At 38.2% G+C, this 18,299-nt stretch overlaps 1 protein-coding gene across 15 annotated transcripts in view; it reads right to left on the reverse strand.

Moving 5' to 3' along the window:
• Positions 1–2,171: 2,171 nt before the first annotated feature.
• LOC132488552 (ankyrin repeat domain-containing protein 26-like) overlaps positions 2,172–18,299 on the reverse strand; it is a 95,302-nt gene continuing 79,174 nt past the window's right edge. For 11 of the 15 annotated variants that reach the window (XM_060096851.1, XM_060096862.1, XM_060096861.1 and 8 more), the window contains 4 exons: positions 12,557–12,774; positions 10,931–11,159; positions 4,266–4,310; positions 2,172–3,083 (listed from right to left, as the gene is read on the reverse strand). In XM_060096851.1, coding sequence (XP_059952834.1) covers positions 4,284–4,310; positions 10,931–11,159; positions 12,557–12,774 — 474 coding nt within the window. In that variant the 3' untranslated portion in view covers positions 2,172–3,083; positions 4,266–4,283. The other 4 variants (XM_060096854.1, XM_060096852.1, XM_060096857.1 and 1 more) reach the window with 4 other exon arrangements.

Genomic DNA, 18,299 nt, shown 5'->3' on the forward strand with positions numbered 1-18,299 from the left:
AGCTGAGATCAACTTCTTTTGCTAAGTCAGGGTCCTGCTGATCGTAGCTCTGATTAAGTGTTGGCTAAGACAAACCCAAAGGATTTGGTGCCCACCAATTTTAGCTGGACTGGTTACAGTGGCCGATGTTCGGGCTAAAGTTCCTTCCGGAATGAGGGGTGGAATCGTGGGGAAGCAAAATTTCCTGGGATTTCTCAGCGATCTTGTAAAAAGCCCTGGCCCTCTGAGACTCTCTGTGCAGTGTGAGATTCACATCTACAGCCATTTGTCTAGTTAATTGCTCTGATCTGAAAGGATTCATAAAGTCTCATCCCCCCAGGAGGACCAAATAGTTACAGCTCTGAGTAGGTCCCCGAAGGTGCACCATCTCCCTAGGAATTCACATTTCAAGGAGGAATGAGGCCCAGAAACTTGGAGACTCCGGGTCTGGCTCCTGGAGAGATTTCATCACTGGCAAAGCCCATTAGCTGTTCCCAGGAAATAAAAATAGAATCTGGGTAGTAAAATAAAGTCTAACCTTTTTTGCCTTTGTGCTTAGTCTGCTTTCACTGGCTTACAGGGGGCTTCGTGCAGAGGCCTCGCATCCAGCACTTCAGACCCGAGTTCCGGGTGTGAAATATCTGCGCCAATGCTCCAGCTGGGGGTGGGAGGTCCGACCGTATGCAGGAACGCTGCACACAACACCCCCAATCAAGATGGCGGTGGCGGGCCATGTGGGCACTGCGATGGGGAGCAGCTGCGCCTGCGCCTGCCCCGCGAGAACTCCACCCCCTCCCCTGCTGAGGGGATCCCTGTGAAGCAGCCCCGCCCACGGCCTCTTGAGCGGGAGCTTGTGCCTCTGCATTCTTTGATCTAAGAGTAAAGCTTTCTTTTGCTTCTGGACCCAACTCATTCTACTGGTGGGGGCGACACTGGGCAGAAGGACCCTTGTTGGGATGGGTAACAGTTTTACTTACATACCAAAGGCCAGAGTGAGGAGGAGATGCTTCCCAGGAGAGAAGGGCGGCTAACTCCCGCCCCTTCACAAGCAGCAGGGAAAACCAGTTTCCTCCCGCCCTTCACCTGCTGACTTAGAACAACTGACCTGTTCTCACCATGTTGCCCCAGGTGCAGGCCTGGGCGAGGAGGGAAGGCCTGTGTATTTACTGTGAGATATTAATAAGAACTCTGTCTGCGATCACAATACGCTGTGGGTGCATTCAGGATGAAATTAAAGAGTATTAAAAGCCCAGCCAAAAGGAGAGAGTGTCTCAAAGAGGTCAGTTATACTGAATGCCAAGAGGAATGAGAAATTCAGTTAGACAAGGACTGGAAAGGTGTCACTTTGATTTAGCGATGTGGAAGTCATCGGTGACTTCGGAGTAGTTTTGAGAGAATGCGGGAAGGAGAAGACAGCCTAGAGCGGGTGGGGATACAGGCAAATCTTTCAAGAAGTTTGTCATGAGAAATGAGATTGCCTGGTACACATGAGAGGGAAAAAACAGGGTGAAAAGTTTACAGAGAGAGGAGATTTGAAATCGACATTGTGAAGAAAGAAGATGCAAATTAGCTAAATATAAGTAGTAGAATAACTTTCTTCAGCAGCACGTAGATGCCTGGGTGAAGGTAAGGGGGGAGAATGATAAGCAATCTCTTATGAAGTTCTGCCAACTAAGTACACTGAAAGGACAGAAGAAAAGGGAATAAAGGATGTAAGTAAGAGTCACTAACATTTTAGCTCTTGGAATTGTTGGGAAGGAAAACACTTCCTCTACCCTCTTACGTTCATTAATTGGGAATCTGCAAATTAAATTGACAAAAGCAGATTACCATGAGAAAAAAACATTTAACTGTGGATGACTACATGCAGGGGTTCACAAAGAAACGTGATTTGAAGGGCTGGCTACAACTGGGGGCTTATATACTACTTAAGTGAAAGGGAGTAGGAGAAAGGCATCTTCTGAAAAACATGACTTCTTGGTGGGCGGAGGGAAGGGCACTTATGGGAGAACAAATGACATTTAGGAAAGACAAATGTTACATTAGGAGAATATACGGGAGATATGGTAGTTTTAGGAAAATGTGTGAGTCTGGTGCTTGGAACTCTTCTCTAAGACTGTTTCCAAAAAGTAAGTAAGTAAATAAATAGAAAAGGTGAAAAGTCTTAGGGGAATTTTATTTCTCCATGAGGAAAGATCTATGAATCAGTGTTTAAAGTTATATATACTAAGTTTTATGGCACTAGAACAATTGTAATACATCCAAACATTGACAATAAGGACTTCCCTGGTGGCACAGTGGTTAAGAATCCTCCTGCCAATGCAGGGAACACAGGTTCGCCCTGGTCCGGGAAGATCCCACATGCCATGGAGCAACTAAGCCTGTGTGCCACGAATACTGAGCCTGCGCTCTAGAGCCCGCATGCCACAACTACTGAAGCCCGCGCGCCTAGAGCCCAGGCTCCGCAACAAGAGAAGCCACCACGATGAGAAGCCCGTAGCCCCCGCTCGCCGCAACTAGAGAAAGTCCGCATGCAGCAACGAAGACTCAACACACTCAAAAATAAATAATATTCAAAAAACCCCAAAACATTGACAATAGCCATAGCAGCAGTATATCCAAATGATGTCTGTCTAAATCTTTAGGTCTGTATATCGTGATAAAATTGGAAATAGAAAAAAGCTATCAATCAACACCACTATATATCAATGACAAGTTTGGTTGTCTGGGTGCTGGTATCAGGGCTCAGTTTGAGTATGTAAAACTCAACAGTGTTTTGATTCACAAAATCTTATTAAAAGTAAGTTAGATGCAGAGAAACATGGTTTAAAATAGTATATACATTTTCACCATACACATATAATACAAGAATATTTTCCTTTAATCCAGATTTTCACGTCATGTTTAATGGGAAACAACTAAAATGTTATGCAAACAACCCAGGAGGGAAATTTTTACTATTTATCTTTTAGATCATATAATCTTTCTTCAAAATCTGTACATATTCTCGTGATGTTTTCAAAACTAGATCTTGATTTAGATTTGACTCATCAGTAGCTCCTAGATGAGAAGCTCTATAGCATGCTGATTCAATTCAGCAGCAGCTGAAAAGAAAAAGAAAGGATTATATTCTTTACCTAAAATACTTGAGTTAACTAAATATATGTTAGTAAAAAAAAAAACCTGAGACCTTTCTAAGCATTCAGAAGAATGAAAAGTATCTATACACGACATAACACAAAATACAAGATTACTAGTATATAATTTGCCTGTGGTTGCACGATGAATTAATTGCTCTTGTGGCTGAGTATCAGAGCTTCTGGCTTTCTCATTCGTCATTCATTTACTCAACAACCATCTGCTAAGGTGCTGTGACAAGCACTGAAATTACAAGATGAAGGTGACACAGTCCACCCTGAAAAATCATACTATAAACTGGAAAAACAGACAAACAGGCAATTTCCATACAGAGTCATAAATACTATGACAGGTATAAAAGAGGGTACAAGGAACACTCAGAAGTGACACCCAGCTTTGTGTCAATACTGTCAGCTTTTTGGTGGAGGTGGTATGTAAGTGGATACCTGAAGGACAAGGGAAAAGTACGGGAGATGGAGGGAAGAGGCAAATACAAAGACTAAAGGTGAGGAAGAGCACCTGTGGGATTGCAAGCAGTCTATTTGACTAGATGTAGAGCAAAGGGGCAGAGGAAGGTAGTAAAGAGATAAGGCTGAATACTATGGCAGGACCCAAACTGATTTGGGTGTTTTTATTCCATGATAAGGAATTTGGAATTTTTCCTGAGAGCGAAAGATAAACCAATGACAAAGTCAATGACAGGAAATTTTAATGTCAGCCACTAAGTGACAGCTACACGAACGTGACTGCTTGAGTCTGGGTTTTTTGGCCTTAATCACTGCCAGAAACTTGAGAAGTTGATAAACCCCATGTTTTCTAATAGTGTCAGTGTGCAGGTTGACAGTTCCACAGGGATGGCAGAAGTAGAGAGGAAGGATATAGCCAGAAATAAAAAGAAATACATAGACTTTTTGAGATTTTTTTTAAAGCTGTGGAACATGATGAATAAATGAGGAATCAGGATATTTTTCATTATGAATGTTCATTCTTTCACATTTTTTCATTAGATATGTATAAGAAAAGATATTTAACCTATCAGTAGTATCTGTCATCCAAACAATGGAAAGAGATGCCATTTACTACTGAATATTTACAGTTTATTTCAGAAATCAATGTCTAAATTTAATTCATAAATTTCAGCAACATACCTTTTTCTAGTACTCTAGTTATATTTTTTCCATCTCCTGCCACATCTGAAATAAGTCAAATATTATTTAAGTTAGACATTTTTGTAGGAATGATGTATAGCTTATGAAATGTGGCCTTTAAATAATACTTCTAGAGACTAGACCTAATTTGAGGATTGCTTAAATAGAAAAATAATCACATCAATAAAATAAAATAAATTCCTACTTATTTTGATTCTAGATAATAAAGAACACATATATGTAATGTTATTTAGATTAATCGGATAAAAAGTACAATAAATATCAGTCTACTGAATATACATAATTTCAGAGGGTGATGTTTGATCTTATTGGTACAAACAAGTTTAAACGATTAAAGTCATATATATATTACAATGAATGCATTACTTTGCAATTCTTAGAAAAATTGCTCTTTCTAAAAGTTTAATCAGTTTTTTACTCTAATGGATCTTTCCTTAAAATGAGTTTTCCTTTCTTATACTTCTATATAACTAAAATTTTAAGGTATGTTCTATGGTAATAATTTTTCAACATAGAATCTTAAATACATAAAATGGAGAAAATGGTTCCGTTGTAATGTCATGTCAAAATTCTACTGGCAAAAAATTAAGTAAAGGTATTTTGCTGTCTATATTAGGACTGAAACATTTATTTCAGAAAATCTGCTTGAAGAAAGGAAAAGTAGAGGCTAGAGCCAGTTTTCAAACTCAGTTTCTGATTCATGACTTTCTAGAATTAGAAACAAGGAAAACAATACATAATTCTTTAACTGTAACTTTGTTTCCATTCTAGAAATTAGGGCCAACTTTTTGAAACATTTGACTAATTATAGTTATCTACTTAATTATGAAATGTGTGGGAACATTTCAAACTGTATTACAAGTGTCTCCACCTAGAGTGTCCTTTTAAAAATCTTTCCTATAAAAGGCACCCTCTCACTAAACAGGGTCTCAAATAGTATACTGAACATGACAAACACTGTGATGATAATGATATCATGATAGCCAACGCCTTTGTAAACTTTAGGTGCGAAGACAAATTTTTTGGCTAGCAGGTTTCCCAATATTTTCAGAGACTGTTTTCCATAACACTTTTCTGACAACAGCACTGTAGAGAGGCCCTATGAAATGAATAATGTGACAACATTACTAGACAGGTTTTGTGAAATTAATAACTCATAACAGATGAAGGAAGAAGCCTTTACTGAAATAATTTTGTATTACCATTAATAAACACTGCAAAATGTAGGTCACGTTTTTACATGCGTTGAATTAGGGAATGACCCGTGTAGATTACTCTCTTTTCCCCCAAAAGCTCTTTTCCTTCCAAGAGCCTTATGTTGATTTCTAGGTGAAGATCATGTTCACCTGGGGGAAGTAGTTGGAAGTCGAACATTAATAAGGAGAACAGGGCTTCCCTGGTGGCGCAGTGGTTGAGAGTACGCCTGCCGATGCAGCGGACACGGGTTCTTGCCGCGGTCCGGGAAGATCCCACATGCTGCGGAGCGGCTGGGCCCGTGAGCCATAGACGCTGAGCCTGCGCGTCTGGAGCTTGTGCTCCACAACGGGAGAGGCCGCAACAGTGAGAGGCCCGCGTACCGCAAAAAATAAATAAATAATAAGGAGAACACACCTGCATTTTTCTTTAAACTGTTCCATTTAACAAAAACACAGAAAGGTGAGAAAATTATACACAGGAAAATAATATATCAGCAAGTTTTAATTTTAAAGATTTTTAGTTAGAAGGATTCTCTCACAACTGGTAGTTTCCAAACTATATCCCATAGTAATGGAAGGTCCCCCACTGAGGACACTGCAGGACTGAAGGAAAAAGAAGTCACAGCTTCAGGGTCTCCACCACTCCTTTAGCTAAACAGCTCTATATTTGTCTCTGTTTTATATCATACAGTTTCATGCAAAAAAAAATTTTTTTTAAAAAGAAAGGTTCTTTTCCTTGAAAGAAAATTTTTTAAGGTATGAGAGTCATTGATTTAGTCAAAGTCCCTAATTTTACAAAAGAGGTAACAAAGGCTCAGAGAGACTTTGTCACAAAGCCAACGTGTCACAAAGCCAACGGCCTTCTCACTGAGTCTAGAGAGAGTTCTACGCCAGCTACTTCCTCAGATTAAGAAAAAGAAACACATAGATTTTTAACTATAACTCAGAGAAAATGAATATGTAAAACTTTGTCATGTAGCTCAATAACGTTTGATGCATGAGACATGAAATAGTAGCTTTCTAACTAAATTATATGTTTTAAAGGCATGAACAAGAATAAATGATCATAACTCCTATTAGTAGCAGTCAATATATTTAATTTATAAAGCACAGATTTTTTTTTTTTTAACCACAGGACAGGGAACTTGAAGGAGAAAATCTTTAGTTGAATCACACAGGCCAAAATTGAGGAGATTCTTCTTCTTTTTTAAATTATTATTTATTTATTTATTTTTGCGGTACGCGGGCCTCTCACTGTTGTGGCCTCTCTCGTTGCGGAGCACATGCTCCGGACGCGCAGGCTCAGCGGCCATAGCTCACGGACCCAGCCGCTCCGCGGAATGTGGGATCTTCCCGGACCGGGGCACGAACCCGTGTCCCCTGCATCGGCACGCAGACTCTCAATCACAGCGCCAGCAGGGAAGCCTGAGGAGAATTTTCTTTAAAAGGATATTCGTTTCCTCCAAATAAAACTTGGTTTACCGAAATGAGTCAACAAATGAATTATCCACGTTGTGGGTTATTTATGGCAAAATTTAAAACACAAAACAGATTTCTCTTTACTATCTAGCATACTTCAATCTCTCATCATTAGTTTGTATGTACAAAAAACATGAGTGTAATCTCAATTGGAATTTAAATCCAGTCAGAAATTACAGGCTAATTCCTTGGCCTAAAGTTTCAACGTGAGGACTTACACTCCTACCCTCCTCATGAGAGGAGGGGAGATTTACCCAATGCGTGAATTTGGGAGAAGGAACTAAGAAGTGCTGGCTTGCTTCCGAATCTCTTCTTTGAGAAGGTGTGTGTGCCCTCAGCACCGGGAACTTGGGTCTGCTCTCATGCCCGCAGTAAGCAGCCTGCCCTGGGGCGGGGGTCAAGCATTTGCTTCCTCCCCTTAGGCCTAATTTGGGATGAAGTATTCTGAGGCCCACTGTGACTGCACACCTAAAGCACGTCCTCCAATTCGTTAGTTATGTGTCAGTAACAAAGCTCCTTAGTTGATCTCCAGCTGCTGACTCCCGCGTGCTGAACTCAGAAGGGGAAGAGAAGTGTCATCTGCCACCTACCCACCACAGCTCCAACAAGGCAGAGGACCACACGACACTGAGGGAACGTTTTCTTCTTCTTCCCTGACTTTATAATTAATGTACATTGTTCAAGACAACCCCCACTATAAAGTAGGGGAAAGGTGAAAGGAACATTTTAGAAAGAAACGTAGTGAAGCCAGTAACAATATGAAGCACAACAAGTATGTGCTCGTTCACCCAACCGTAATATATTACTGTTAAATTATATCTGAGACTGCAGGCTGGAAAATAATGTTGCACTCTCTTTTTAAGACCAATTTGATAAATATATACACACCACACACATACACATGCACACTCGTTTCCAAAGTTAATTTATTTTCAGTAATTATTGATACTTTTAAAATTTGATATCACTCATTTTAAATGTCACGAAAATGTAATAAAATCAAGTCATTTAAACCACTTTAATTCATTATCCAATTGTAAACAGGCTAAGGTATGAAGGAAATTACACTTGGCAGTCTGTAGATATTAAGTACATATATTTTGCTGCAGAGAGAAGAACTGAGGAAGAATTTGTAGATCAAAGAGCTGAAAAACTAAGTACAGGAAAAAAAATGAATGAAAGAAAAAGAACTGTTAAGAAGTTGAACTATTACCTCTATCTTTCAAAAGATAAAATGCCTACTCATTTGTCCATGTGGACAAAATGAAGTGGGAACAAGAAGGATTATACTGACATAATAAACTGAGACAATAAACAAGTTTATTGAACTCTGCCTGTGCCTTATGAGAAACTAGCTCAACTACTGTGGTAATTTGATTAGAGTTAAAACTCAAGAGTGGATAGGCACTGCCTTGGTGATGTAAACACGAGGCCTATTTTTTTTAAAAGAAATGTGACTCAATATTCTGGTGAGACACAAAATGTTGTGTCATATAAAAAGTCAAAGTCTTAGGAATATTAATTGTTTTAGCTTCAGTGCATTTGTATGACCACATTTAGAAAGAGAGTTGCTAAACTGAATGGACATTTGAGCAATTTTTTAAATTACTTAAATAAATCATTAGAAAAATTTTCAAAGTGTCAGTAATGCACCAAAAGTCCAAAATCAGTCAATGTAAAATGTAATCCTCCTACTTAAGACAGATTTAAAGGGCATTTATTAACTACTGTGGCCATGCATCGTGTTCGGCACACAAATACCTAAAAACTCTTGAACATAAAAAAATCTTTAAACCAGTGAGATTGTGTCTGTTATAAAGTTGTCTGGAATAGATTTTTAAGTTTTCAGTTCTTGAAAAAATTCTATGTGCAAGAAAATCTAACAGTGATGTAGCTATTTTGGCTAATGTTAACTTTTTGTATTTTATAATAATATAATTAAATAACACAATTGAAAAAAACTGTAAAATTACTTCTGATATATAGGACCAAACATCCCAGAATTAACTAGAATGTGAAAACTGAGGGTAAAATTAGCAAGACAGATACGCAGTAATCTCCTACCCCCACAATGGTATCAACTGCTAAGACTGAACTTCATGTACTGGTGAGGGAGGTAATAAATCTAAGTATTACGTACATGGAGAAAGCTTGCTGCTACAACCAGCGCAACTGAAACCACACACCTAGAGCAGTACTTTGCTATAATTATTTTCCTTAAAGTTAGGGGAAAATGCTGAGTAAGATAAAACTTCACAGTAGGAATAGTCCAAAATGTTAAAACATTGCAAATAAAGGAGAATGATAAACAAATGCAATCTTAATGCCATTTTTAACATTTTACTTTGTAGAATCATAGCTAAAACCTTTAGAAGGCTATTGTTTTATCATGTCCCATCCAAAAACCCACCTCTTTCTATCATTTTAGACAGTACGTTAACACCTCTCATAGTATTATTTTATGTTTTCCTAGTAGAAATAATTATATTCCTAGCAATTCCAGAAGGCACCTTCTTTCTGTAAGTCTTACTAAGAATTAGGTGAACAACAACTGTATAATAACTCTTCCGTGGCATTCTGTAGTCATTATGGAGACATGTCTTTGCACCTTGATAGAGTTAAGTAGTGCTCTTCAATCTCTCTTATTAAAACCAGCACGATTTGGCAAAGACCCCACAAGGGAACTGTGTATACCTAGTAACTACAACATTGAGTTTAAAATAAACGATTTTTCGATTTATCTAGAATTACTAAAAAAATAAACGCCTCTTTCCTCCAAAAAAATTAAAGGAAAAAATTCCCGCAGAAATTTTCTCTCACATTGTTTTTGCATTCACACACTCTTTCATCTTCATCTTGTAAAATGATACATTGTTTGATTTTTTGGGTGACAACCCATGAGAACATTCTAAGTTTACATCATGCTTAGTAACTGACAGAGGGCTTGACATGCATTTTCTTTTCGACCCTGGAGTCCAGTTTCATGGCTCTGAAGCACTTAGACCCAATTTAGCCACAGCACTGTCTAAGAAACCTTAGCTTTGCTCTTCTATGATTTCTTACGATGTGAAGCCAAATGAGAAAACAGGTTGAGACTTCATTTAACAAGGCCTACTGTTCTCTGCATCAAGAACATCATGAAAACACCATCAAAACCATAACCCCGTGTGCACTGAGTGAGATGCATATTTTAATAACAATGATACACAATGAAAACTAGTTGCAATTTAAAGACTCCCCATCATAGTCATCATTCATCCAGGTGATGGCAAGATAGAGACATAAGTGGACTTCATTTTAAAAATTTAAAGATTTGCTTTATTTACGTATTTAGAAATGTTCTACAATTGCTCAGCAAGACATTTTATAAAAATTCAATAAAAATGCTCTAAGTAAAATAGCAATTAAGGATGCACTCTCATGTACGAAAATGACAAAAAAATTGAAATTAAAAACAGAAATTAACCTATTTAGTGCTACAAGTCTATTTAATTCACAAAAAGGATTTATCTAGGATTCCTTTAAATAAAAAAAAAATCCATGTATGGTTAAGTGTTTGGATGCCAATCATTCACTTATGCTTAGGGGTAGAAAAACTAGGGTGCAGCAAAACTTGAACATGATTATGAACCATTGCCAAACTGAAATCAATTAGAAAGTATATCTTTGGTTATTAGGCAATAATATTTAATTTCTAAAATAGAATTTAACTGCAGTTTTTCGAGAAATTTAAAATTTGTCAGTTTAATTACATTTACTGAATAAAGTTAATGATAAATCTCTCTTGAAAATGAGAAATCCAGGGACTTTAAAAAATCATAAAATTTCTGTCTCTTTATTAGCACAATTAATTATGGCTTTTACTTCGTGTGTGTAAGTCAAATAAACAATTCAGAATTTCACAAAATTAAAAACAAGAATTATTATCAGAAATCTGAAACCCAAGGAAAAAAGGGTAATATAACTAACCTTGGTCCAGTAAATCTCCATGCTCGCATGTGAAGGGCGCCAACTTGAGGTAGAAATCCCTAAGTTTTCTCCTGGAGTAAGATATCTAGTGAGCACTAAACGATTATTAATATTTCCTACACAAGGTGGCTTCAGGACTGGCCTCGTAGTAAGAGTGCTGAGTAAAGATCTGTTCTGCTCTTTCTCCACCAGTAGTTTGGTACTGACCTTTGCCAGCTTCTTATTAGTCCTGGGAAGATGGCAAAACACCAATTTCATTCATTGCATTTTCCATAAATGATTTGTAAATGATTTGCATTTCTTAAATTGCCATAATAGTAAATGGAATGAACCATTAAACCACGTTTTAACACTGAAAATGGGTCAGAGCAGACCTATTATAATCAATTCTAGGTGTAAAATTATTCTAAAGAAGTATATATGTGTCTGGGGGATCCTTAACTAACAAGTCAGTCAAAGTCGGGAGAGGAGAGAAATGGCGTCAGAGATGGAGACGGCTTAACAGGTGACGCTTGCTGCCTTCTGCGATGGCTGCACTTAGACACCCACCTTTAGTAAACCAGTCCAGGGATGAAAACACAAACCATCCCTCAAAGACATTTTCAAGCATTTGCTTTCACCACCCCTGTATACACATTTCGCTCATTACCTCAGAGGAATTAAGCATTCGGCACTGAGGAATAATCTAGAGCAGCGGTCCCCAACCTTTCTGGCACCAGGGGCCAGTTTCGTGGAAGACAACTTTTCCATGGATGGGGGTGTATGGGGGTTGTCAGGATGGTTCAGGCGGTAATGCGAGCGATGGGGTGCGATGGGGGGGCGGCAGGTGAAGCTTTGCTGGCTTGTCCACCGCTCACCTCCTGCTGTGCGGCCCGGTTCCTAACAGGCTGTGGACAGGTACCGGTAACACTGTTACTGAGGCACTGGGGGTGGGATCTGCCCTTGCGGTCTTCCACGCACACCCTCACGCAGGCCACCATGTTATTTTTAGACACTTTGTGAATTATACGGCCCTTCGCCCCTCTGTTACTTTCCCCTTATTTCACAAGCATGCCTTTATGTAGAGCAGAAAAACTTCAGATACAGTAGTTTGTCTCAGGGCGCCCTCTAGCGATGATACCAAAGATCATAATCAAGAAAGTAAATTTACCAAATGCTAAAATGTGACGCTTTGCGTTTAAGCGGTAATCTTCCCAAAAATAATTAAACTCGTTAATATTTCTATTTACGGGAATTCCAACAAGAAATTTTATCTCAATTACAAAGTTTCAAAAACACTTAGCTTAAAGACTAAATCAGGTTAACTATTGGGTTGGCCAAAAAGTTCGTTTGGGTTTTTCCAGTAACATCTTACGGGAAGACACATAGAACTTTTTGGCCAACCCAATATATGAAAATATAAAAAATAAAGTTATGTAAAACCAACAAAAAGGTGGGGAGATGCAAACTGGACTCACATTTTAAAGGTGACTTCACTTACTAACATCATTTTCCAAAGTTATACTATCTAGTTAGCTTTCACTTCCTACTAATCTCATGAACCTGGCTCAATAAAAATTATGCTTTAGAGGCAAATTAATGAGCTAAATTTAAATTTATTTTCTATGATTCTACGTTTTGACTTACTTCTTTAGTTTATTTGCCAATGACTTTCTAACTTTTAGTTCTTCGAGGTAGAGTTGCTTATATTTTTCCAACTCTGCTTTAGTAGAATCTTCTTGAAAAGTTTTCATTTTGGAGAGTTCAGATTCCAGATCTTTAATTCTCAGTTCCATTGGACTTCTTATTGAAGCATTATGATTCTCTCTTAACTGCTCTAAGTTTTCTTGAGATGCTGCTTGTGTCTAAAGTCAAATAAAAACATACATGTTTAAAATAATTATAACCTGAATAATTATAGTATATTTGTTCCCTTCAGTTTTGTGTCAATGATTCAGAGAGCAATTTTAAATGTGAAAAAAAAGCTGAACTTTAAAAATATTTATCATCAATGTAAACTGAGTTAAATCTTAATTATAAAATTAAAGTTGGATCATTCTTATATTCGTACTCATGTAATCTGATAATTCAAAGAATAATAGGATCAATTTTAAAATTTTTAAATTGAACAATACAGCTAAGAATAATCCAAGAGTATAGTACAATTTCTAAATCATAATATTTTCTTTTCATCCTAATAGTTTTGTTTTATACCAGGTGGTCTTAAAAATAAAATGATTCCCTAGTGAGAATCGTTCTGAAAGATCAATTTAGTGAGAATAATGATGGAAACTGAAATATTTAAAGGGAGAAACAAATGCCACCTTCCTTCCAGAAACTTAGAAAACAAACTGCTATAAGGGAAGTAGAAGAAACATATAAAATGTATACATCCGAAATGTAATTTATAAATGTGAAGTGAATTAAAGCACATTACAGATCAAAAAATTAACCTGTAAAAATAGGTTGATTTCTTTTAATTTTTCTATTATATCCTGTCTTGCTCTTTCTTCAACCTCCCGTTTATACTGCTCTACTTGACTGTGTTCTATCATATTCATTTCTATATGACTTCTGAGGTTCACTACTTCTTGTTCCAACTTCTTTTTATTCTTCTCTAGTTTTTCACATTTCTTTTGCATTACTTTCATAGATAATAACTCCTGTTGAAGAACTTGATTTTTTGCACCCAGATGTAGACATTTTGAAGATGCAGTTTCCAGTTCTGCTGTAAGGTCATCAATCTTCATGAATAAAATAAAATCGCTTGGTAATTAGGGATGTAGACTGAGAATAGCCTAACTCAAAACCAGTATCCACTTTTAAAATAAATTCAGTTACAATAAAATGGTGTCTATATTGTAGCGTGTAGGACCTTGAATTACTAAGAAAATGAAGAAAAAAGTTCAAACCACCAAGAGCCACAAATATATATCCTTCACTGTCATCATTGTTACACAAAATTTGCATTTGATTTTATACTTATATTCTTCTATTGTTTCATGCCTTTCCTCCATAAAATGACTATAGTCACCTCTTAGTAGAAAGCCTCTTACTCCTTCCCCACGCCCATCTTAACCCGCCATGATTTTTAAAGTTTTAGGGATATCATATTGAGTTATTTGGGGCTGAATTAATAAATGCCTCCCAGAATAAGACTCGGAAAGTCAGACTCTAATGAGTCTTCTAAATATGGCTACTAATACCATAAGCCTGTTTTCTGAACTACAAATATTTTATGCTAATTTGAATTGCATTCCAAGGAGAAATGCTTCGCAGGGTTAAGGAGAAATCACATCTCCCAGTGTAATAGTTTAGCGAGATGATCCATACATTTTTCTGAACAAAAAAATACCATTAATTCTTGTAATGCTTTGTTACTTTCCACATAATAAGAGAACAGAGTAAACAAAACAAACAAAAAAACTTGCTGGAATTTCAAGGACACTGAGTTGGGAAGAACTACTTCCCTTTAGACAGAATGATTATTTGGTCAGACAAGGCAAGTGGATGTGGTAGTTTAAAAACATGTCTACATGTTTTGAAACTGGTGGCGCAGTGGTTGAGAGTCCGCCTGCCGATGCAGGGGACAGGGGCTCATGCCCTGGTCCGGGAAGATCCCACATGCCGCCGCGGAGCAGCTGGGCCCGTGAGCCATGGCCGCTGAGCCTGCACGTCCAGAGCCTGTGCTCCGCAACGGGAGAGGCCACAACAGTGAGAGGCCCGCGTACCGCAAAAAAAGGAAAAAAAACCCATGTCTACAAATTCTTGGACACTTATGTCACGAAATTCTCAGGGCTTCGCAAGACTGTTAATGAAGCCTGACGGCCCTTGAAGAGGCTGAAGGTGACAGCTTCTAGGCAAGGGAAGAAAATGACACTGCAACCTGGAGGAAGGGGGACTCTAGCTACAAAGCAGCTGAAAGTAAAACTGATGAGAGGGATAAGCTAAAAAAAAAAGACTATTGAATATAAAGGATCCAGGACTCATTGCGTTCAAATATCTGTATCCCATTTACAGCATCTCCCCATGCCCAAATAATGCTAAAACAGAGAAACAGCTTCTGGGCTAAGATCAGATTTAGGGTGCTGCCAGGAAAACATGGTCTAAAGATGAGGCCAAGACTGTAGAACCCTTTATTAACACCCTGGAAAGACTTAAGTTGGTGCCTCAAATTCCTTTAAGGATCTTTAAAAAGCATAAGAATTTTAAAGGCATCATCCTACAAAGTTTCCCATCCTACCGTCCTACAACAGCTTCACAAGAAGCCCAAGGGGAAGAGCTTATCTCAAAAAGATTTGGGAGGGTAGCTTTTCCAATGTCATGAACCCCAATAAAATTCACAGGACATTCAAAGCTTTAAAGAGAACTGTGGTAGCAAAAACACTGCTTGCTAGCTTGCATTAACAGAGACCAAGACAGTACAAAATGAGAAGAGGCCTCTGGGATTTTCTTAGAAGTTCTGTAAGTCCCCCTTCCTCCAGGTTTCAGTGTCATTTTCTTCCCTTGCTGGCTTGAGAAACACTACTCAGCTGCAAACACAGGTCATTTCTTATGAAAAGGACGGAACAAAGAGCTCAGAGGGTACAGCAAAGGAGAATCACTTCCATGGTCGGGACTAAGTCCTAATCACAGAGCTGGCAGCAGGTATCAGGCTGTATTTCAGAACTGCTATGGACCAGCATGTCTTCCATTTTCCATTTCTGAAAGGGAGAGTCTTTAGCAGTTTAACAGAATGTTGGTTATGTGGGTGACAGAAGATTTGTCCCTTTAGTTCTCAAGTCTTAGTACTGAGAGGATTGGTACTCAAGGGGCTATACTCTAGAAACCACACCCAGGAGCCTAATCCCCATCCATACCTGGTGAAAAATGGTAAGATCCTGGACTCAAGCCTGAGCCTGACACCGTAACAATTGAGACTTGTGGGGGAACTGAGTAGGGATAAGTGTATTCTTCATGTGGAAGGAATATAAAAATTGTGGCCAGTGGGTAGATTATGCTGGTTTTTAAATGTATCCATAAGTTTTTGAAAAAAATTATCCCATAACAAAAGGTAGACTATGGGCCAAGCATAAGTGACTTATTCCTAATGAACAGAATATGGTGAAAGAGATGCTGTGTGAATTGCAAGGCAAGGTTAGACAAGGCAACACGGCTTCTGCCTGGCTCTTAACCTTGGAACCCAGCCCCATGTTGTGAGGAAGCTCAGGCCACAAAGAGAGCCTAGGTGTTCAGGGTAGGTGTTCCAACTGAGGGGAAGAGAGGCCAGCTGTCCTGGTTATGCTTTTCCTAAGTATAGATTGTGAACAAAATAAATGTTGCTTATTTCAGCTACTAAACTTTGAGGAGATTTTTAGGAAAAAACAGATAGAAAAGTGGATGAAAAAAAGAGATAATAAGAAACATAACTTAGACACAGTAGAAATTGGTTTCCTATAAACTGGAATCTAATAAATGTTGAGATTAATTTAAAATGACAAACAATGCTGATGAGAAGAAGCAGATAACTAGAAGAAAGACCTAAGAACTATTCAGGAGGAAGTTTTGGGCAGGTTCCCTTCACTTACAATTTCTTACAAATAGGCAGGTATGCCTCTTCAGAATTTCCCCTCAAGTTTGAAGATAAGGAAGATTGGTAAGCAAGGAGACATATGAAGTATAATAGTTGAAAAACAACTAGAAATCGTCAGTTTAATTACCAAAATCAGACTTTTTTACCTCATCTCAATTAACTGAAATTCTAAGGGATAGGCAACTTTGAATATGTATTAATCTAGGACTCAATCTTCATTGTCCTTTCCTCAGAGAGGAAATAAAACATCATGGAAGCATTTTTAATCTTCTCAGTAGTAAAACAAATGGAATGTCCTTTGGCAGTATATAATTAAATACAATTTTTCCTTTACCTTACTTAAAGCTTGTTTGTAAGGGAAGGTAGGATATCTCATTTTTACATTGTACCACAGTGCTTCTCTATATCATACACACTGGCTTTGAAATTTTGAAATTCAAATTACTAATCTATTATTTGTCCCAGATAAATTATTACCTTTTTTAAAAAAATTTATTTTATTTATTTTATTTATTTTTGGCTGTGTTGGGTCTTCGTTGCTGTGCACAGGCTTTCTCTAGTTGCGGCGAGCAGGGGCTACTCTTTGTGGAGGTGCACAGGCTTCTCATTACGGTGGCTTCTCTTGTTGTGGAACACGGAATCTAGGTGCATGGGCTTCAGTAGTTGTGGCACACAGGTTCCACAGCTGTGGCTTGCGGGCTCTAGAGTGCAGGCTCAGTAGTTGTGGCGCATGGGCTTAGTTGCTCCATGGCATGTGGGATCTTCCCGGACCTGGGCTCGAACCATTGTCCCCTGCATTGGCAGGCAGATTCTTAACCACTGCACCACCAGAGAAGCCCTACCTGGTTTTTAACAGCTATACTCTTAAAATTTTTTCTTTGGATGGGTTGAAATAGTTATTCTATTCGTTATGTGTTAAGCTATAAAGTACAGCTATGCATCTCTTTCTTTTTCAATCAAAGAAGGTAGATACAGGGAACTGTGGTTTCTGAGAATGCAGGATCTATGTCAAGAACAAGATCAGCACGAGTGTTATACACAAGAACCACATCAAAAGATGATTTAATTGTGAATTGCAACATGATGGCTTAGAGAGACTTCCAACAAGGAAAGCTGACAGCCCAGACTTAATCTTCTCCTAGATGGTGAAACCTATGGATGAGTCTATGAATTATAATGAGCTAAACATAATGAAGCAGATAGCAGACGAAGTCAGCAGATCTCGTGACCAAGATGTGATGGAAACTGGAGTGAAGTGGGAGGCACTGGGTGAGAGACTAAAGGTCTGAATGGAGGGAGAAAAAAAGGAATGGACTTTACCTTTGTAAACCTACTTCCCATTGTGTCATGGGGTCAGTGAGGCATAAGCTGGCCACAGGCTCCTTCAAGAGGCAAAAAACCTCCACGGAAGTAGAGTTAAAGACATTCCACTACACTGACTTTTTATTATTACATAAAACAACTGGTAAGATGCAAGATGACGAAGAAAGAATTCTCATAAAATCTGACTTGATGCTGGCATAGGACAGACATATAGATCAATGCGTTACCATTGAGGATCTAAAAGGAAAGCCCCACATTTACGGCCAACTGACTGTAAGAGTGCCAAATAATTGAATGAGACAAGAATAGTCTTTTTAACAAATGGTACTGGGACAACAGAATATCCACATACAAAAGAATAAAATTAGACCTCTACCTCATACCATATGTAGAAATTAAGTCAATATGCAAGAGCTAAAACTACAAAATTCTTAGAAGAAAACACAGGTGTTTATCTTCATGACTGGATTTGGCAATTCTTAGATATGACACCAA

This window comes from Mesoplodon densirostris, chromosome 4 (genome assembly GCF_025265405.1).
Source record: "Mesoplodon densirostris isolate mMesDen1 chromosome 4, mMesDen1 primary haplotype, whole genome shotgun sequence".
In the NCBI taxonomy this organism is placed as follows: Eukaryota; Metazoa; Chordata; class Mammalia; order Artiodactyla; family Ziphiidae; genus Mesoplodon; species Mesoplodon densirostris.